Raw genomic sequence first — 18958 nt, 5'->3', positions numbered from 1 at the left:
GACATGGGGACAGCACGCAGGTCCCGCGGGGTAGGGGAGAGCCCAGCCCTGGCGCGGGGTGCCCTGCAGCTGTGGGGCTGTTCTGGTCCGACAGCCGCCTGCCCCCCTCATCTCCTGCTTGCTGAGGAGATGCCACCCGTGAGAGTTGCCAGGGATCCTTATTCCCAGTGCCCCTTCTGCAGGTAGCCCACCCCCTGGGCCCCTGCATGCAGCGTGGTATGATAGCAACCAATGGATAAAAAAAAATCTTGATTCCAGGTCTTGCTTTACAAGACAGGAGTGAGTTCAAAAAACAGCAATAAGTCAGGAAAAGCCTCCTTTTCTTCTGGCTCAGTGAAGTGAGAGACACTGGCCAGGGTGTCCTTGGAGACCCAGCTTCTGACCTTGGGACAGTCATGCAGGTAGTGGCTATGTAATGTTCCTTCTTCTGGCTCCTCTCTTGTCCAGAGCAAGAGATGGTTTCAGTCTTGAGGCATTGCTAACTGAAATGGGGACAAAAATATAATATATATGTATATACATTGCAGCTACCTGTCAGCTCCAAAGCACCCCCAGAAGCTAGGGGCTGCGTGTGGTATGGAGAGGCAGAACGGGCTGCCTCATAAAGACAAGGACATAAAACATCAATGGGAATGCAGGGGATAATGTAATGGATTTATAAGTTTCAAATGCCTTCCCTAAACTGCTATGCAGGCTGTCATTAAAATGGAAAATAGATGTAAGGTTGCATAATATATCTACAAAGTAGTGTTTGATTTAACAGCAGTACTTACCATTTGCATTGAAACAGGCTGCAATTGCTAAAATCAGAGGGGAAGCTTAAAGTCCTAATGTTTGATGGTGAATATGGCTGTAGAGAGCAAAATTCTGCTGGCCGTGGTTGATTAATTCTATATGACAAAAGATATAAGATAAAGTGGCATGTATACTGGGATCAATTGCTGTGGGAAGAAATGTATGAGCGTATTTTTTTTGCCTTGACTGGCAAGCTCTCAATCCTGAGACGTTAGAGCTTGCTGCCCTCAGTTTTAAGGTTATGAACACATGAAATCCTGACAACTCAGTTATTCATCAGTGTGAAAGCTTACTCGAATGTATCAAACGTATGGGAAGGCTAAATGGATACATCAGCCGTGATTTCAACAGAATATTCTGTCTTGTTAATTTATTTATTTGAGAGGATTAAAGGGAATCTGAACAGCTATCCAGGGTTCCCGAAGGATTTAGTAGCAGAGGGCAAGAAGGACCATTACAACGAAGTGATGAGATCTTTATCACAATTTGTTCTTGTATTAAGCTTAGGGCCTCATGATTGTGCCATAATACATTCTTCCAAAGGAATGTCTAATCCCGAAGGGTAATTTATCACATCGCTTGACGCTTTGTTTCACTGTTTAATTACCACAGTTTTAACAATACGTACCCTTTTTTTCTACAGGGATTTTAATATACTTTTTTTAACCTTCGGTTTTCAACTACACTTACTGATATTTTTATTTCTGAAGGCATAGGACAAAGCCCCCTCTGCCTTCACCATGCAAAGAAGGAATAAAACGCACCAGACTTCTGTTATTCTCAGTATTGCTAAGCACAGTGTAGGGAGTCAGCAGGCACCTGGGCACAGGGCAGCTGCTAAAGTCAAGGGCCAAATGCTGGATGTTCGTTTAACTTAATGAGAAAATTGTGGAGTCCTTGCAGAGTTTGGTGCTCTGGTCCATGGCTGAAACTCAGGCTGAACAGACATATTCCAGATACAACTGATGAAGCATAGCTGCGTGTATGTATAATATATTATTGTACATATTTTATGTACAATATGTATTATTGTACATAATATGTATGGTATCACAGTCTCCTTTTGCTTGTGAGGACACAGTTGTCCATACAAATACGGGAAAATCCAAGTGGGTGAAGGAGGTGTGTGTGTTGATTTTTTAAAAAAATTTTGTGCTTTCTTCTGAAGAATGATTTGCAGTGGAAAATAACCTTGTGCATCTTACCTTAGTTAATGCCTCTGCTACGGTCTTTCCCTTCACAATGAAAGTTTTATAAGTCCTCATATTGTAATAGAAGTTTTACAGTCGCAAATGATGACAGTTAGCAAAGCATTCACATTTCCCTAGAAAATTGTGTTAAAATGGAGTCTGTGAAGGAGAGAAGAGCTGTGCTTATGCTCTCAATGTTATATCTTCATCTTTATGGTTGTTAACATAGTAATTTGTTTGGGGATTTCAAGGAGTTAATATTCCAAACTTTTCAAATGGGTAAAAAACAGAGGGGAGGGTGGAAGATGAGGGGGTGCTTCTGGTTATTGGGGACTGAGCGTATACTGGTGGAGATTGGATGTCTGCTTAAATAACGAGTGAAATCATGAACCATCCCATTTCTTATCCTGCTCTGTTCTTACTTTATTCTCCATAGTCTATCACAGCAATTATATATCACAGAACACTTGGAAAGGAAGTATATAAAGCCTTTTCTGGTAGTTTCCAGTAGACATGAACTTGTACTGTTGACCTGTTTTACATTTTACAAAGAATTTGGACTCACATAGCTGAATTTTTTCACAGTTGACCAGGGACTTGAATCATTTGTGCACCTGCTGAGCAGGTCATCCCTGTCCAGCTGGGTGGATGCTGGGCTCAGTGTTTTGTCCCTCCTGTTCTGGTGGCAATGTGTCCAGTCCTTATCCTTCTGTGTTCCTTTGCCATCTGACTTTCTCAGTACTTCAAATGTATTGCAGTTGTTGCTTCTGGTTGAGAAACATTTCGTTAGCTCGGTGAAGGAGGTTCCAAGGAAGATTTAGGATTTTATTATCGTGTACTTCTTGGTTTTGCTGTATTATAGCCTGCACTGTTTTTTGCTGTGATTAGAACCATAGCAGGCTACTAAACTTTTCCTTGGGACCATCAAGTTGCCCTGGAGCCAATATGTAAACTCTACATTACATATGCAAACTCCAGATAGCCGTTCCAGTTTGCAGAGGAAAGACAACTTTCAGCTTACAGCAGCTGCCTGCCGAGTAGGAGATAACCAGGAAGCTGGTTAAAAAACATAGAGTTTCACTCTTGTGAGAAATTTCCTCATCTTTCTATTTGCATTTGTTCTGCATCAGAATAAAAACAAATATTTTCAATATTTTCAATCAGAGTGACATTCTTAAATACATTTTTGAGTATTTTCCTTTTTGTTTTCTGTCTAGGTTTTTTAAACATTTAAATTAATATTATTGGTTTTTCTTTTTTCAGAATGCAGAATTATTATATGATACGGCTTGTCTTTAAAATAGATTATTTTAAAATAATTTAGAACAGCTGCTTTCTAGTGATTGAGTCATCTCATTTTCTAGATTAGAATGTCTTGTTTGTTTTGTAATGAAATGGTTTGATACTTGGAACAAGTAATTAAGATAAATAGCATACCAACTAGGAGACCAGGTGGGTTTTTTCAGCATCATTCTTATTCCGGGAAAGTGCTATAGTTCTTCTCCAGACATATTTCTGTGCCTTTATTAATTACTCCAGAGTTGGAAATTTCCATAGTTTTTTCTTGAAAATTTTTCAGTGTTTGATTCCCTGAAATTTCTCTTGCTTCAGAGATTTTTGTTAAAGTCAATCAAGAAGAGTGGCAACTTCATGTCTTCATTTCACCTGGATATAATTTGATACATTTATAGCTGAGAACCAACTTATAAGTGATATATTACAGCACTTTTTTCTTTCTGTAGGAGAAATCTGACACAGAGACATGCATACACATGAATGCATAGGGCGTAGCACTTCCCAGTTATTCCAGTGAAGAAATACGAACACCTTCAGTCAATGGAGGTGATGCTGGCTGTAAGAACCGTTGCAGAGCTGGATGGGAGCCTGGGGGGGGGGGGGGGGGGGGGCAGGGGGACTGCAGCTGGTCACAGCTGCTGTGGCTGTGCTGGGGGGCATAGAGGAACAGAGACAGAGCTCTCAGGTGTTAATCCACACTTTGGGGTAGCACTAATATCTAAGGGACAACAGATATCTCACTTGGAAGAGAAACATAAGTTGTTTTTCCTGAGCTGGAAGAGAGTTTGCCTCCTTTTCCAAACAGAGGGCTCTGTTTTCAGGGTTACTTCACCTGTTTCACCTGTGGGTTTGGTGCTTAACCATTAGCACTCAGCAATTGCAGAAATCCATAGAATTCCTCAATCACACACACACACACACAAATGTTTAATTCCTCAACCACACAAAAAAAAAATAATATATATATATAGAGGAATGTAATAGCCCTCTTTTTATAAATGGCAAAATGGAGACGCAGAGAATGTCAGCTTATCATGGCCATGACAAAAGGCAGCAGAGGTGGGCGCACAGCCCGTAGGCTCTCCTGGCAGTGCCCGTATATATCTTCCTCACCACTTCAATCATTCTGAGCTCTTGCAGAAAGCAGAGAAGAGCTCGATGCTGACTGATGAGAGCCGTAAGCTGGTAACTGGCTGTATCTGAGGGCACCGTTATGCTCAACAGTCCCATGAATGTTTCTGCTTATGGACTGAATGAAACGGGACCATGCGCACAATTTTGTTCTGTTGTTTTTCTGTTCTCTTGTGTTGCATCCAGGTACTGTTCACGTATTACAATGCTGTGTTTTGGGGACAAGGATTGCTTTCTCTGAATGTCTGCACATTACTTGGTGTAACAGGGTTCATATCTATTGGAACAGAGTCTCCACTGCAGAAACAGTAATCTCACAGTTTGGCTATGCCACGAGTCTCTCTTTACTGTAGCTTATATATCCTAAAAAAAAAAAAAAAAGAAAAAAAAAAAATTTGGGAAATACTGAAGTCTGCTCTGAGAAAGCAGTCTTTCTGAAAATTGACCCACTCTACAATCTCAAATCATGGACACACTCTCTCAAGAACAGTTTTCTCCTTCTCCACTTCTCATGGTTGACCCAGGTTGTGTTACGGTCCCGTGTACTCATATTCTCTGCTATAGCCAACAAGAAATAGACTGTTTTGTTTTTCTTTTTTAAATCAGTGACTTTTTTTTTTCCCCTCTTGAAAGCTTTTCTGGCTCTATTTGCCTTCAGGCGATAGTTCTTTTAATGAAGAAAAATAAGTTTTTGTAGTGATTTTAGAAGTGGTGAAGGTAGATGAATACTTTTATTTATACAGAGATCAAGGAGAAGTGCGTCTTCCACTTACATTTATAGCCTCCTCTTTAATGTGCTTGAAAAGAAATACCACTGAATTTGCATAGACTGCTACCTGGACATCCTGCGAGTGCAGTTTTCAGTGGCCCAGCAGTAGGAAATTCTCTTTCTTTTTCCCAAACTCCTATTTTTGCTGGTTCCCCCTCAGAATTTTATAGAATTGCTATTTCTTTAGCACTTGATTTGCAAATAGAGCACACAGATTACATCTGTTCATTCCTACCAACTGGATTAAATGCATTTTTCTTTCTGGATTTTTGTATGACAATCACTGGGTCGTGACTCTTAATTTAATGTGTTTGTTGCTTGCTCTAACTCTAAATGGTGCTTTTACAGATTCCTTTGCCTTGAAGCACCTTGATGCAACCATCAGTTTAAGAAACAGTTCTTAAACTGTTAAAATATTGTCCTATAACATGCCACATTGGATGGTCCTCACCTCACCTTAGGAAAAGGACTGAGTGTAAAGATTTCTCCTCCCTGTATTTAATTTTTTTTGTTTGTTTTGATGACCATTGTGGGATCTCTCTCAGGTTTCTAGCAAGTAATAAAAATTTAAAAACTGGTTGTAATTCCTGGAGAAATTAGTGGGTTTTCAATAAAATCATATGCAAGCTTTCTTAGTTATAATTCCTTTAAGAGTTCTGCTTTTGTAATTTCTTACTGCCCTGTAGGACTAGTTAAATTCATGGCCCTTCTCCATTACACTGCCTTGTCTTGGGTGTCAGCTCTAAATTGTTCTTCTCTGTCCAAATAATAGGATTGACACAGTCACACCCTTCTTTCATGTCAAGAGCATCAGTCTCTGTCTCTTATTTATCCTGTTATTATCAAACTGCACCTTTTTAAACATTGTATATTTATTTTTCCTCAGAATGTAACCTTTCCCTCCTGTCATAAAGCAAGTGACTTACAAGTTTTCAAAGGCTCTTTCAGCAAAGCTGGGAATTAGATTCTTGTGGAGTCCCTCATAAAAAATTAAAGACATCGTGTATTAACATACATTGATTTATTCATAGTGTTTCATTACAAATAAGCGAGGATCCCATAATATCAGGAAAGGTTAGGAGAGCAGTGGAGCACGTTATATTTTATTGACAGCTCCATTGAAATTGAGCTGCCTTTTGGATTGAATTTGGAACGCAGGCAAGGAATTGGCTGGTAAATAAGTCATGAGTTTTACTCGCAGGTATCTGTATATGAGCAGGGATGCCATGGGTAAGCGTAATGCAGCTCGAGCAGCATTTCGAAGGTGTGCTTTCAGCTCAGATTCCTCTAGAGGTGTGTTAGCACCAGCTGCATGTGTATTCGCGAGCGGCTCTCCAGGTCTGTAACCCTGCTGACTCACAGTCCCAACCAACCCCCCCCCCCCCCCCTCCCCAGGCATGGGACCACGTGTGAACCTGCCATAAGCGCGGAACAGGGGGAGGGAAATGGTACCCAAAGCTGGCTTACAGGCACAGGGGAGAAGAAGAGAAGGGCTTTTGTCTAAAGACTTGGTGATACTTATTTCATTTAAACATCCAATTTCATTTTGGTCTGGTCTCTTTAGCACAGAAAAAGACTTCCAAAATTTCTGTTGTCAGTAAAAGGCTCCCATTGTTTTCAGCAGCCTTATGAGAAGACCATTTGCCAGAAGAAAAAAAATATAATACTTGATAGAAAATGTATGCCTGTTTGCACCAAAAGTTTTTGTATGCTCTGGGGGATTGTATGGGAAATTCTCATGAAAATTCTGCTGGTTGTGCTGTGTGTGCTCTGGTTTGGCTGCAAAAGTTCTGAGTTTTGGAACAAAAAGCAATTATTTGCAGCTTTTGTTTTAAACCGACACATGCTGAGGTTTTAGTGGCGAGAAGAAATTAGTATTTTCCCTAAGTAGAGCCTTGGAAAATATTGTCATGTTTGTTTGACAGCATCCAAATACAGAACCAGTCACCAGAGATACTGAAATACTATCTGTCATGGTATTTTCAGTGTCTAGCCTCAAGAGATGACAAAATCGGGGAGCGGGGAAAGGCCAGGTGCAGAAGGCCCCTTATCACCTTGTCCTTGTTCTTCATTTGCAGATTACATACAAGGCCGTTGGGTCTCTGGATCCCAGTGCTGACCTGTCCAGCCAAAGAGGGAAAGTCTTCAAACTAAGGAATGAAACACATCACCTCTTTGTAGGATTATACCCAGGGACTACGTATTCATTCACCATCAAAGCCAGCACAGTCAAGGGCTTTGGGCCACCCATCACAACACGGATTGCAACTAAGATTTCAGGTACTGCTTTGGAGAAGAGAAAATAAATTTAGAAGGATTCATTCTTTAGACCCTGCAGCTGATGCATAAAACGATAAAAAGGTCTTTAGCTTAGTGTCTCATAGTTTCATAGGGCAATTTTTTCAAACGACCACAATCCTGTATCGCTGCGTGTGTGGGTTACAAACGCAGTGGTTAATCTGTGGGCGTCTTAAAATATCCACAAGCACCTTTGTGGAACATTAAAAATGAGAGCCTTTGTTAATTCTACAAATGAACTATCCCTATAATAATTGCTGGTATTTTCTGCATGGCTGGGGAAGCTCCTTCAGTAGTGTGACTTTTATTTTCACAATGCACAAAAATGGATGTAACAAAGTAATTGAATTAATAGTGCAAGGAGACTAAAGGAGAAAAGCTGGGTTTATGTTTTCTTTCTAAGGGCAGAGTGAGGGCTTGAGGTAGACAAGTGTATGAAAGGCACTAAAATCAGGAGGCACGGCAAAGAGAAGGTGCAAGTTTCTCTAGGGAAAAAAAGGAAACTTAGGCTAGCTATCAAAATAAAAAGATGGATAAAGGGATGGTAGAGATGATATTGGGCAGACAAATATAGATTTTAATTTCAACATTTAATTGATAGCACTAAAGTAGGTTCTCTAACAGTTTAAAACTGTCAGTTTTTGGAATACCTTAACTGTGTTTTCAGTAAAGCCAAAATAAAAGTTTGGCACATCCAGGACACTTGTAATGCTTGAAATTATGGCTGGGTGCCGTGGAAAAGAGTGCACTACAGTGCATATTTTCCATTGCCCTATTTCAAAATCGGTTTAATAAAATAAGTTGTTAGTAGTAAGTGACAGTGTGAATTTTAAGGAAGCAAAAGGTATCCGTTCCCTCCACTAGGCATCAGCGGGGATTGGACCATTAACATTTAGTGCAGAAGCTGGTGTCTCAGCCACTTGAAGCAAAGCCATTAACTGCCCTAACAGCTCTGTGGACTGTTAGGGTTTATGCAGCCCTACTGCTAAGGGAAGGCACAGCGTGCACTGTATTCACTTGTTACCAGAGAAATAAAATAGCACAGTAAATGGCAGTGCTTTTTCTCTCTGATTCAGTTTCTTTGCATTTTATTATTCAGTGAGTGCTTAAATTGTGTTAAAGCCTGTGTGATTATTAGCTGTATGCACACCAATCTTGGCTTATTGTACATTTTTCCTTTTTTCTTTTTTTTTCTTTTTTCTTTTTCCACCTTCCAAACACCTGATTCACAGTAGGTAGGCACAGACTCCATGCAGGCATTTGGGTAGTCTCTGACATTCGATTATCTCATTGCATGGTCAGTCCGTCAGTCCTACACATGTAATTTGGAAATTACTGTTAAACTTGCTCTGAGAGGCAATCCCAAGGTTAGTAGAGAGAAGAAGGATTTTTGCATTGACTGGAATGTCCTTGTAAGACTATAAAGATTTTAATATGAAAAGTCATCTGTGCTGTAGCAATGTGTGTGTATATGTTTATATGGACACACTTGTTTTTCTCTTAGTCATAATTAAATGGCACAATTCCTAGGGATTTCTCTTTGGGCAGGAGCGGGATCTTGCAGAACAGGCATTAAATTGATGAGCAATGCTTGCTGTTTTAGAGACATCGCTGCCAATTGTCATTTTATTGAGGTACTACACAACTGTCCCATGTTGAGAACACAAGAAAACTACTATATCTTATTTCAGTGTCTTGTGTCTAATACAGTCTCTGATTGCTAAATTACACGCAGTACCATTAGCTAGTCCTGCCAAGATGTATGTTTCTTGCGTTTAGTTCTTGACTATATGGTGTCTGTAAGTAAGATTGCAAATTCTCTGGGGCAGGTGCAGTGTTTTACAGAGGAGATAGCTAAACAGGTCTCATGCACAGCCAGGAGACAGAGAATCATAGACTGGCGTGGGTTGGAAGGGACCTTAGAGATCACCTAGTTCCAACCCCCGCCGTGGGCAGGGACACCTGCCACCAGCCCAGGCTGCTCCAAGCCCCGTCCAGCCTGGCCTTGGGCACTGCCAGGGACGGGGCACCGCAGCTGCTCTGGGCAAACTGGTCCAGTGCCTCGCTACGCTCACAGTGAGGAATTTCTTCCGGACATGTAACCTAATCTCCCCTCTTTCAGCTTAAAGCCACCCCCTTGTCCTGGCACTACAGGCCCTTGTAAAAAGCCCCTCTCCAGCTTCCTTGCCAGCCCCGCTAGGCACTGGGAGCCGCTCTAAGGTCTCCCCAGAGCCTTCCCTTCTCCGGGCTGGGCCACCCCAACTCTCTCACCCTGTCTCCACAGCACAGGTGCCCCAGTCCTCTAGACACCCGAGCTAGCATATCAGAAACAATTTATTGGCACCAGTGCAGCACCACTGGGCAAGAAGAAGCTGCTTTAAGAAGGATGATGGAGCCTACAAAGGCAGAGCCCAGCCTGTTCCTGGTGTCCGAACTGGCCCTGCGACCTTTTTGTAGTGCTGCCATGTGCTGTAGCTCTGGTCAGGGCTGGCACTTATCTTGCTGTGGCATCTCCAGCAGATATGGTGATCTCTGGTATAGAAGACCACTGGTGACATGCATCTTCTTTAAATGACTCACACTGCTTCCCCTTGAAGCAGAGCACCTTTTTCAGAGAAATCCTCGTTAAGGAATTGGCATTCATTCTGAACTCATTGCCAGCTTATTGACAGGGAAGTCAGTAGCTGAGCTGATAATAGCAACCACCATTCTTGGCGGTTTTCAGGCATTTAGATAAAAATTCTGATTGTAAACAGGATTACAGTGGAAATCACTGTGAGAGGATTAAATATGGGGTCCCCCGTGATGCAGCTTGTCCTTGTGAGTTACAGATGAACTATTTGTGTGAATTCTTCTGTTTGCTTTATCCTTTAAAGATATTTCAACAAAACTTGCATCTTTGGAATAAATTTGATGCTGCTCTGATCTCATGATCTCTTCAGTTTTTCTACAGTAAAAATTGTCCCAAACGGATGTTTGCTATTGGGGAAAGAAGAAGTAATAAGTGAAATATTTTTGCTTAGGAAAGCTATCCTATTTTCATGAAATGATCCTAACAGAAGATAACAAAGCAGAAGCAGAAAGTAGACTTTGGTTAAGTGTGAATATACAGTGTTTTCTGTTTTGCTTTGGGGAACACTTCAGCGAAGCGATGGTGGTACCATGGCTGGGTAATGCCCGAGTACACTGTTGGAAGCCGTACCAGCCCGCTGCATGTTGATTCAGCATCACTAAAGCACTGGGGTAAAATGTCATGGATTCGAGTGCTAAGATAACCTGCCTAGTTGGTGCTTCTCTCTTTTCATCTTTCGTGCTTTATAACACACCCTCCAGCCTATCAGGGAGACAGCTGAAGTCTATGTATTAAAAACCCTGAGATGTGAGAGGTCTAATTCAATGTCCAGAACAGTGAGCAAGAGCCAGGTTTCCTGGGTGCTGTTCTTAGCTCTGCCACTGATTTCACTCATCCTGAGTGGTCTTTTTATAATGTCCATGCAGTTTTCTTTCTTCACCTTTAAAACTAAAGGAATGATCCCATCTCAAAGGATTACTAGGTCTTAAAAATTTAAGACAGGATTTTCAAAGCCTGTCTGAAGATTTGGGCATCCAATTCCTGTTTAATTTTAATAGGAAAATAGTGTACAAATAGTTAAGTGGTTTTTACAATTTTGGCCGTAACATTGGGAAGTATTTTGATGTTTCATTTGAGAGATGTTAAACGGTCTCCAAGAAATGTTCCTATTGCGTTGCCATCACTACCAAAGGCAGTAACTGGTGTATAATAATATGTTGCTCTTCGTTCTGCTGTAGCACCATCGATGCCAGAATACGACACGGACTCCCCCCTGAACGAGACTGATACTACCATCACGGTTATGCTGAAGCCTGCTCAGTCCCGGGGAGCACCTGTCAGGTAGGTGTTTTGTCTTCTCTTTTCACAGTTCTCCTCTCTCCTTCCTCCCCAGGCTTCACTCACGCCTCTCTCATTCTCATCTGATAATGCAGCTGCTGAAAGTGAACGCTGACTAAAAGGCCAACTCTGCTGTTGATTCTGCCTTTCACAGTTCCCTTTTATAAACGCCTCAACCTACTTGCCTCCTGCTGTTGACCTCCGGGAAGGATTGCTGATAGCATTGCACGGGGTTATTACCCTTTCAGCATCACTTCAGAAGCCTTTGCAGCGCGGCAGCACAGCAGTGCGTGCTGCTCTGTGCACCGAGCATTGCCATCCAAAGGTGGAGGCTTCAGGTCTCCATCTCCTGCCCTCTCTTCCATGATGTACAAGGTCTTTTTGTAACTATCGTACGAATGCCCCAATGATCTTTAATGCTTGCGGGATGCGTTCGCTCAGATTCTGGATCTAACCGCACTCACCACATCTTCACGTTGTAATCTGGCTGGGTGTGGAATGAAGCAGTGATCTAGTCCAGAAAAGATGCACCCTGGTTCAGCGAGGCTTCGCAAGCTTTAGGTAAGCAGTTTCCACTGGCAGAGGAGAGGTTTAAGGGGCAGGGAGCTGTGGAATAGAGTGGGGACCTTGCAGAAAGCATTGCTGACTGCCTCTGAGATGCCTCCCATTCTTAGTGATGAGGTGCTGGAATGGGACACAGCTGCAGATCTCTCCCTGACTGTGGAAACACGACTCTCGGAGGTCTGTAAGGTCTGTACTTCATTGCTGTCTTCTGTCCGGGTGAGTTTGTACACGGCGAAAGCAGCAGCACACTCGAACAGACCTCCCTTCCGAGCTGGCGGTGCCTTATCAGCCGGTGGCAGGAGTGCCAGCTGGTCATTCATCCCGCAGCCTCCTCAGCTGACAGCATGAACTGGAATTGCTTACGATAAAAATTGTGGCTGCTGCTTTGCGGGGGTATCCAGGAGCTGTGGCCTCCTGGTAGGCTCTTCAGGCTTCTACCTCCAGTTTTGACAAGAGACTCCTCAAGTTTTTCCTGTGGGTGGTATTTTAAAAACCCGTAGCCCCTTCCTTCAGAAGGACCTGGGTTTCTACACCCCACTGACAGGTTCTTAGTGCTTCTGAAGGATGCCCCACTAGGTATTCAGGGGCAGTAAACTGCCTGATCTAACAGACTATCTTGTTGGTGGCCCACCCTGTGTCACAGGGTTCCCCCAACAAGCATTGATACTCTGAAGGAAAAAAATCTGCTCTTTAAGACATAGCACCATCCTTTTCTGTTTTTTTCTGAGTAACGTATTTTAAAGTTTCCTTTTCAATCTCTGCTACTCCATATGAGCAAATTTAGAAGCCTGTTTGCTGAGTCCTTTAGGGATGTTTTTCTGCTGGAAAAGAGCAGTAAAATCACACAGCTCTGTTTTGTTTTATTTCTTTATATGGGGGAACATTCCTGTATCTCGTTTTACCACCTGCTGTCTTAAAAGTGTTGCTATTTTGTCTTTTTATTGAAAACTCTTGTGATTTTTCTCGAAGTCCATTTACTATACTTTAACTGCATTCAGTGAACAATGTCTTTTCCAGCAAATGCATCTGGTAGATGATTTGGTAGAGATTTTTATAAATTTTCACTCTGGTTTCTTTTAATTGCATTGTAGGCTGTTACACACACATTTGCAGAGTGTGCAATATTTATATGCCACATCTAAGTGATAAGATTACTTCTTTTTAGACGGCTGTTTCATTGATGTACAGACGTGGGTAGGAAAACCAGAATGGATGAGGAGGGCAAGGGGGAGGGCATCTTGGTGAGAATTTTAGCTTTTTATTAACTATGAATGTGTGAATACCTTTCCCTGTGTAACCATATAGATTGTTTTAAGTCTAGCCTCAACAAATCCAGTTACTTCAGCTCTGGATTTTCCCAGCCTCTTCCCTTTCCTTTCAGTCTGCTCTGCATACTCTCCAATTTGCGTAAATTCTCTGGAAATGCCATATCCAAAAGCAGGTAGCATTCCCTTGGAGGCCTCAACAGCACTCATCAGATTAGGAGAAAACATACTGTGAACTGCTTGTGACACTCTTAACACACAAGAATTAGGTGTTTTTTCCTCCTCGGTGGTTTTTTTTGTGTTCTAGTTGGGATCCAATGAATCCTCTTTCTTGTTGTCTGGTTAGCTGTTCTAACTTTTGGTGCATGTGTTTTATTTCTCCTTTACAAGTATAGTATTTTCCATTCTTCTCAATTAAATATAATACAATTGATTTTCAAAACGCATTAAAATTCTGATACAAACTTAAGTGACTTAGAGCCCCTCTTAGTGTGATGCTGGGCTCTGTTCAGTTACTGAAGGCATTAATGCAAATGCAGATTTGAGACAAGTGACTGGGAAAGCTCGGTGGGAGCAGCGAGGTGGCGTGGAGGTGACGGGGGGATCCCGCACAGTGCAGTGTGCTGATCTCCTGCCCTCCCTTCCAGATGTGGCCACGCTTTCCTAGATCCCTTCCCTTTTCATGCTGACCTTTCCTATCCCAGCCTGCCTGAGATGGGTTTGAAAAGATACTTGAAAGTAGTCTGGAATAGGTTGGGTTTTTTTTTTTTTTCCTCACAACGTTTTATAAAACCTCTGATATTCACTGTGCAGGAATAGGTTGACCCCTCATCTCATCAACCTGACAGTTCCTGCTGTGCAGGGCCTCTGTGTTTTTACTATAGTCCTCCCAAAATGAAGATGGAAAAAAAAGTACTATACAATAATTATTCTTAATATTTCCTCTTGTATGCTAGGGATGGTGAGTTGGAGTACATGTAGGGGTGTGACTGTAAACTAGAATCTATACGTAAGATAGTTATGTGACTTTGTCTCGTGTCTTTTCGTTCTGCTGTAGTCTGAGCAGCATACAGATGGAGTATGGTCTGCAAGAGCATTTTTAGAGGAATATTGTAGAATATTTAAAATAAGAGGCGTTGGATTTCCATTCATCTGAAATGCATGTACACCAAAGCCAAAGTCACTTTCAACATTAAGACATTTCTGATGTTCCCCAGTGTTCATGATAAATAACTTTAATTAAGTTGTTTATAAAACTAACGATCACAAACTCGGCATTATTAACAATCTATAGATAACAATGAAGACACTTTCATATGATCTAATAGGAATAATATAAACTTAGATCTTCTTTGATCTATTTTGCCTATTGCCAAAATAAAGATGAAGCCTCTGCCGGCATAAATATTCTCCCTTGTGGCGAAGGCATTTCATTCTTGCCTTTATTTTCCATGGTATAACCTGCAGAGCTTGACTTCATGTTGCCCTTTAAAAATAACTTTTAGGTGTTCTCATATCAATCTAAAACCTGTGAATGGTGCTATGATTGATTTGCTGGAGACTGACATTCATCTATAATAGATTCAGAAGAGGAAAGAAGAATGCAAGTGTTCTCAATCTTTACTCTTCAACTCTTCCCTGAAAATCTCCAATGTGATTTTGAGGATAGTTCTGCCTTTGAATCTGTTATTGTCGGGAGGGCTGAGTCAGCCCTTCATAGATTATTCACATATGACATCTTTAGACCTCTATTTGAGAATTTATATCCCATTCACTGCTTGGAAATACCACTGTGAGGGATTTTATCCCGGTGACATGTCCACTGGGCTGGTTTTTCTGTGTTGGCTGTTTGAAAGTCCATCTGGTTTATTAACATGTGGTTGGTTCTATCAATCTACCTATATTACTGTTATGGAGAGCATCAAATTTCCAGAGCGTGTATTAGTTTTGAGGATTTCAGAGTTTAAAGAAAAGCTCACCTTAGGTGTGATTGCCCTGTCGATATGCTGCTCTGTGTAGGGGAGCTGTAGGACACTGTAGAAGGACTTCAGAGAAGAGTTTGCAATTGTTTTGGGGGCTGTCAGACAGTGGAGAACTTTTTTGTTGGAAAAAAGATGAATTTAATCTCCCTATCTTCCTGCCGTTCTCTGAGGTTTAGCCACCTGACCCCTGTACTGTGCTAAATATCAGTATTATTAGGACAGAGGTATTTAATCTTTGCACCTTCCTTAATGCATACAGAAGTTGTTGGGGAAAAAATATATATATATATGCTTGCAGTGTAAGTAGCATGTGTAAGTGATCCTGAAGAAATATATTCAGGTAAGAGTCATCTATTGTGCATGCAACGGTCAGATGCCTGTAATCACTTTGGTGGTGAGGAAGGAAGGGTTAGTTTATTAAATGTACATCTTAAAGGAAATAGGTAAATCTAAATAGGAGAATGGGAGTTTAAGTATTTTAAATATATTTAGAAGTACTGAGTAAAGGTGAAACAAATATTTTGCCATCAACAGCCAGCCAGTAGGAGAAATTAATTTATATGAACCAAGCCCCATGTTACTCGAGTATTATCATCCGATTCTTTGTCTTCCAAGCATGAAATAAAGGAAATATTTTTGGTCTACGTGATGCTAAACAAATGCAGAGAAAACAGCTGTAGTGTTATTTAACAGAACACCTAAGAACGATGGTTTTTTCTGGTTTTGTGCCCAAGCTATTCTCCAAGCAAACAATCCCACTTGATGTATCTGTGTACTTATAAATTCCTACACATAGTAACAAATGAAAATTTTCTGGACTGGTATTGCTTCCATTTTATATTGGAGAACTGAGACTTTGACTAGATAAAACTTGCCTTCCATTTTGTCTGCAACGAAGTAGAAATTGAAAATCTCTGGAGCCATAGGCTATAACTTTAATCTCCAGATAATTCTTCTTTGTGTGTGTTTGTGTTTTATGTTTTCAGGCATCCTCTGTTCATCCTGAGCTTACATTTCCTATATCCCTCTTGCTAGCATCCTTCTTTAGATTTTGTTTTTAATGTACAATAGTTCTTTCCATCCTTGTGAAGGAGTGGTCTACAAGCCTAGTGACCTTGGTTCTGTGGTGGAGGAGGAATGAGACAAGAAGCTATAAACCTGCAATATCTGCTGGGGGTTTTGTTTTATTTTACAGGTGATGGCTTCGGTGTATAGATCTCCATAGCTATATAGGGAGCGATGCTGTTCAGCTCGCTGCTTTGCAGCTTCTTAGTGGCATCATGTAAGCTTGCCTCGGGCATTTATGTTGATAATTAATTCATTAATGCCAAGAAAGGGTGGCAATTTCTTGTTCTTAAAACTCCCACGCAGTGTACCTTGTGTTTGAAAATAAAGACTGGAGTCAAGGATCAGCGAAACGATAAAAAAGGTTCTAATGTTGAAAGCTATGGGAAGCATAACAAATTAATGTGCCCTTGGTAATTCTGAAAGTTCAGCTGCCTTGATAGGCATGTTATAAATACCTGGAAAATAAAACTCCTGGCTTGCTTTTTCTAAATGCATTCAAATGTATGCATCACATGACTTGGTTGATTGAATACAGGGCAAACAGTCATCACATTAGATCTTTTCATTTTGTAGTATCTAATGAGGAATGAGATTATCAATCTAGGCCTCTGATATTATAAGCCTAATTATCTGTATTAATTAACATCTCCTATAATATACCTCAGGGATATTGTTCTGAAATCACTCAAGCTGGGTTTCTCCCGCATGGCACTCTGCCTTTAATTTAGGCCAGAGTTTGAAGGTAAATGAGTGAGTTTCTTTCCTCTTAGCTATTAACCAGATCTGCTTTTTCTTTAACAATGTGTGAATGAGAGAGAATGAGAACTTGGGTGAGAGGCATGGAATCATGGCAGCTGCATAGATTAGCGTGATGATTTTGATACCGAGAAGGACTGGAGCGGAGTTGCATGGTAAGCATTGCCAGGCTTGTCCTCCTCAGCATGTCCAAACCCTGGTGAGCTGCCCAGAGCCTCGCCAGAGCCTGAGCACATGCTTCCGTTTCAGCTGGAGTTGTTGCAGGGTGGCTTTACATCATGCATGACAACTTCAGCAGTTCTTGATGTTATTCTGAATCTTAGAAGTGCTTTGCCTTCTGTTATCAGGAGAGAAGCAGAATGGAGATACAGCGATGCAGCAGGATGCAAGGTGACAACCATAATTATCAGGAAAGAATATTTAGCCTTTTATGTAGTACAGCGTAATTAGCTGAATGGATGTTTCTAGGCTTTTTTAGTTCCCCCTGAAGAGTCAGGTGTTGGCCCTAAAAAGTGAGGAGCGAGGCCATTTGGGGTCTATTGTCTCATCTGGTACAGGACAATGCGGGTTTTTTTACTGGATCAGCGTATGTTAGTCTGAGAATACTGTCCCTTAAAAGGCCCTAAAACTGCATTTGCCCGTTTACCAGCCCTCAGAAACACAGCCCTTCTGTCAGCCTGGGTGACCTGCCGTGTCTTACTAACTGTTTCACAGGGAGCTTTGGCAGTAGGCAGAAATGGGAGAGGAAATCCATAAAATCTGCTTATATTTTAATGATAATATTTTAACAATCAAATTACACATAAAGCCAATTCTTTTGTGTCAAGCAGCATTTTATTAGCTCTACAATGAAGCTTTTGCTAACACTTTTTAGTTTTATGAAGGCCTGAGGATACTGAGTGGGGAGTGAATGTTTTTGCATAAATATTTTATGCTGACCGCATAAACTGTCAGATTAAATTCCAGCAATCAAAAGGTTAATGAAGTCTGAACTTTAAGATGAGAATCACAAATGGATGGCTGTTGTGTCACATCAAGCTGTTGGGTGGTAAGATGAGGGACCAGGAGGACAAACCCATGGTTACCAGTGTGAAGGTTTCTTTTTCCAAGACATTTCTTTGCTTCATAGCTCCCAGGGCCAATACGCCCCTTCCTTGTTATCACAGGATAAAAGGGTAATAGCAAACTGTAAAAAAAAATAAAAATATTTAAATTAGAAACTCTGAATCTTGAGGCATACTGCCAAGCCTCCTTTTGCCTGTGAAAGCCCTTGGATCGGACCCTTCGATGGGCTGGACGGAGCTTGACCACAGCTACTCAGGGTCAGAGCAGCCCACGGGAAGGAGCTTGGCTCTTTTTGTGGACCACAGAGAATGATTTACCTAATTGAAGCAGCTCCTTAAGATACTGAAAATGAGATGGGATGAGTCTGGGCACAAGTCCCTGGCAAACGTCCGCCCCTCAGAAGCAGCACACAAGTGTTATCCAAACAACAGTCCCCTCTACCAGGAGAAAGGATGATGAGTTCGGAGGGCAAGTGGGCTCTTTTCTGTTGCATGTGGCTTGCAGCGTTTATGCTAGCAAGTCCCCCTCAATGCACCTCTAATAGCACAAAAACACGATAAAAGGGCAGATGAGTAAGCTCTGCTTTGCTGTTGCAGACTAAGGCATTTCAGGATTTAATTATACTACAGGTATATAAATTCCGGAAACATGTTAATGCTCCCGTGATTAAAATTATAGAGGGCCTAATTGAAAAAGCATAAACCGAATTGAAGAATTCCTAATTATAGTTTGCTTTGAGGTGTTAATTTCCTCCATAATGAATGCATAATTTCTTGGAACTAGAAAAGGGGGTTGCTGCACCGGTGCGTGGGCTGCAGATGGAATGAAGGGATTATCATAAATGCAGCCAGACTATTCAGAAGAATAAA

The 18958-nt window shown here is 41.4% G+C and overlaps 1 protein-coding gene across 2 annotated transcripts in view; it reads left to right on the top strand.

Annotated features, from left to right (window-relative positions):
* PTPRT (protein tyrosine phosphatase receptor type T) overlaps positions 1-18958 on the top strand; it is a 454289-nt gene that overhangs the window by 328481 nt on the left and 106850 nt on the right. For both annotated transcript variants that reach the window (XM_037402826.1, XM_037402825.1), the window contains exons 10-11: positions 7260-7461; positions 11290-11392. In XM_037402826.1, coding sequence (XP_037258723.1) covers positions 7260-7461; positions 11290-11392 — 305 coding nt within the window. The remainder of the gene's footprint in view (positions 1-7259; positions 7462-11289; positions 11393-18958) is intronic.

This window comes from Falco rusticolus, chromosome 10 (assembly GCF_015220075.1).
Source record: "Falco rusticolus isolate bFalRus1 chromosome 10, bFalRus1.pri, whole genome shotgun sequence".
In the NCBI taxonomy this organism is placed as follows: Eukaryota; Metazoa; Chordata; class Aves; order Falconiformes; family Falconidae; genus Falco; species Falco rusticolus.
This window is presented reverse-complemented; position numbering and strand designations above follow the sequence as displayed.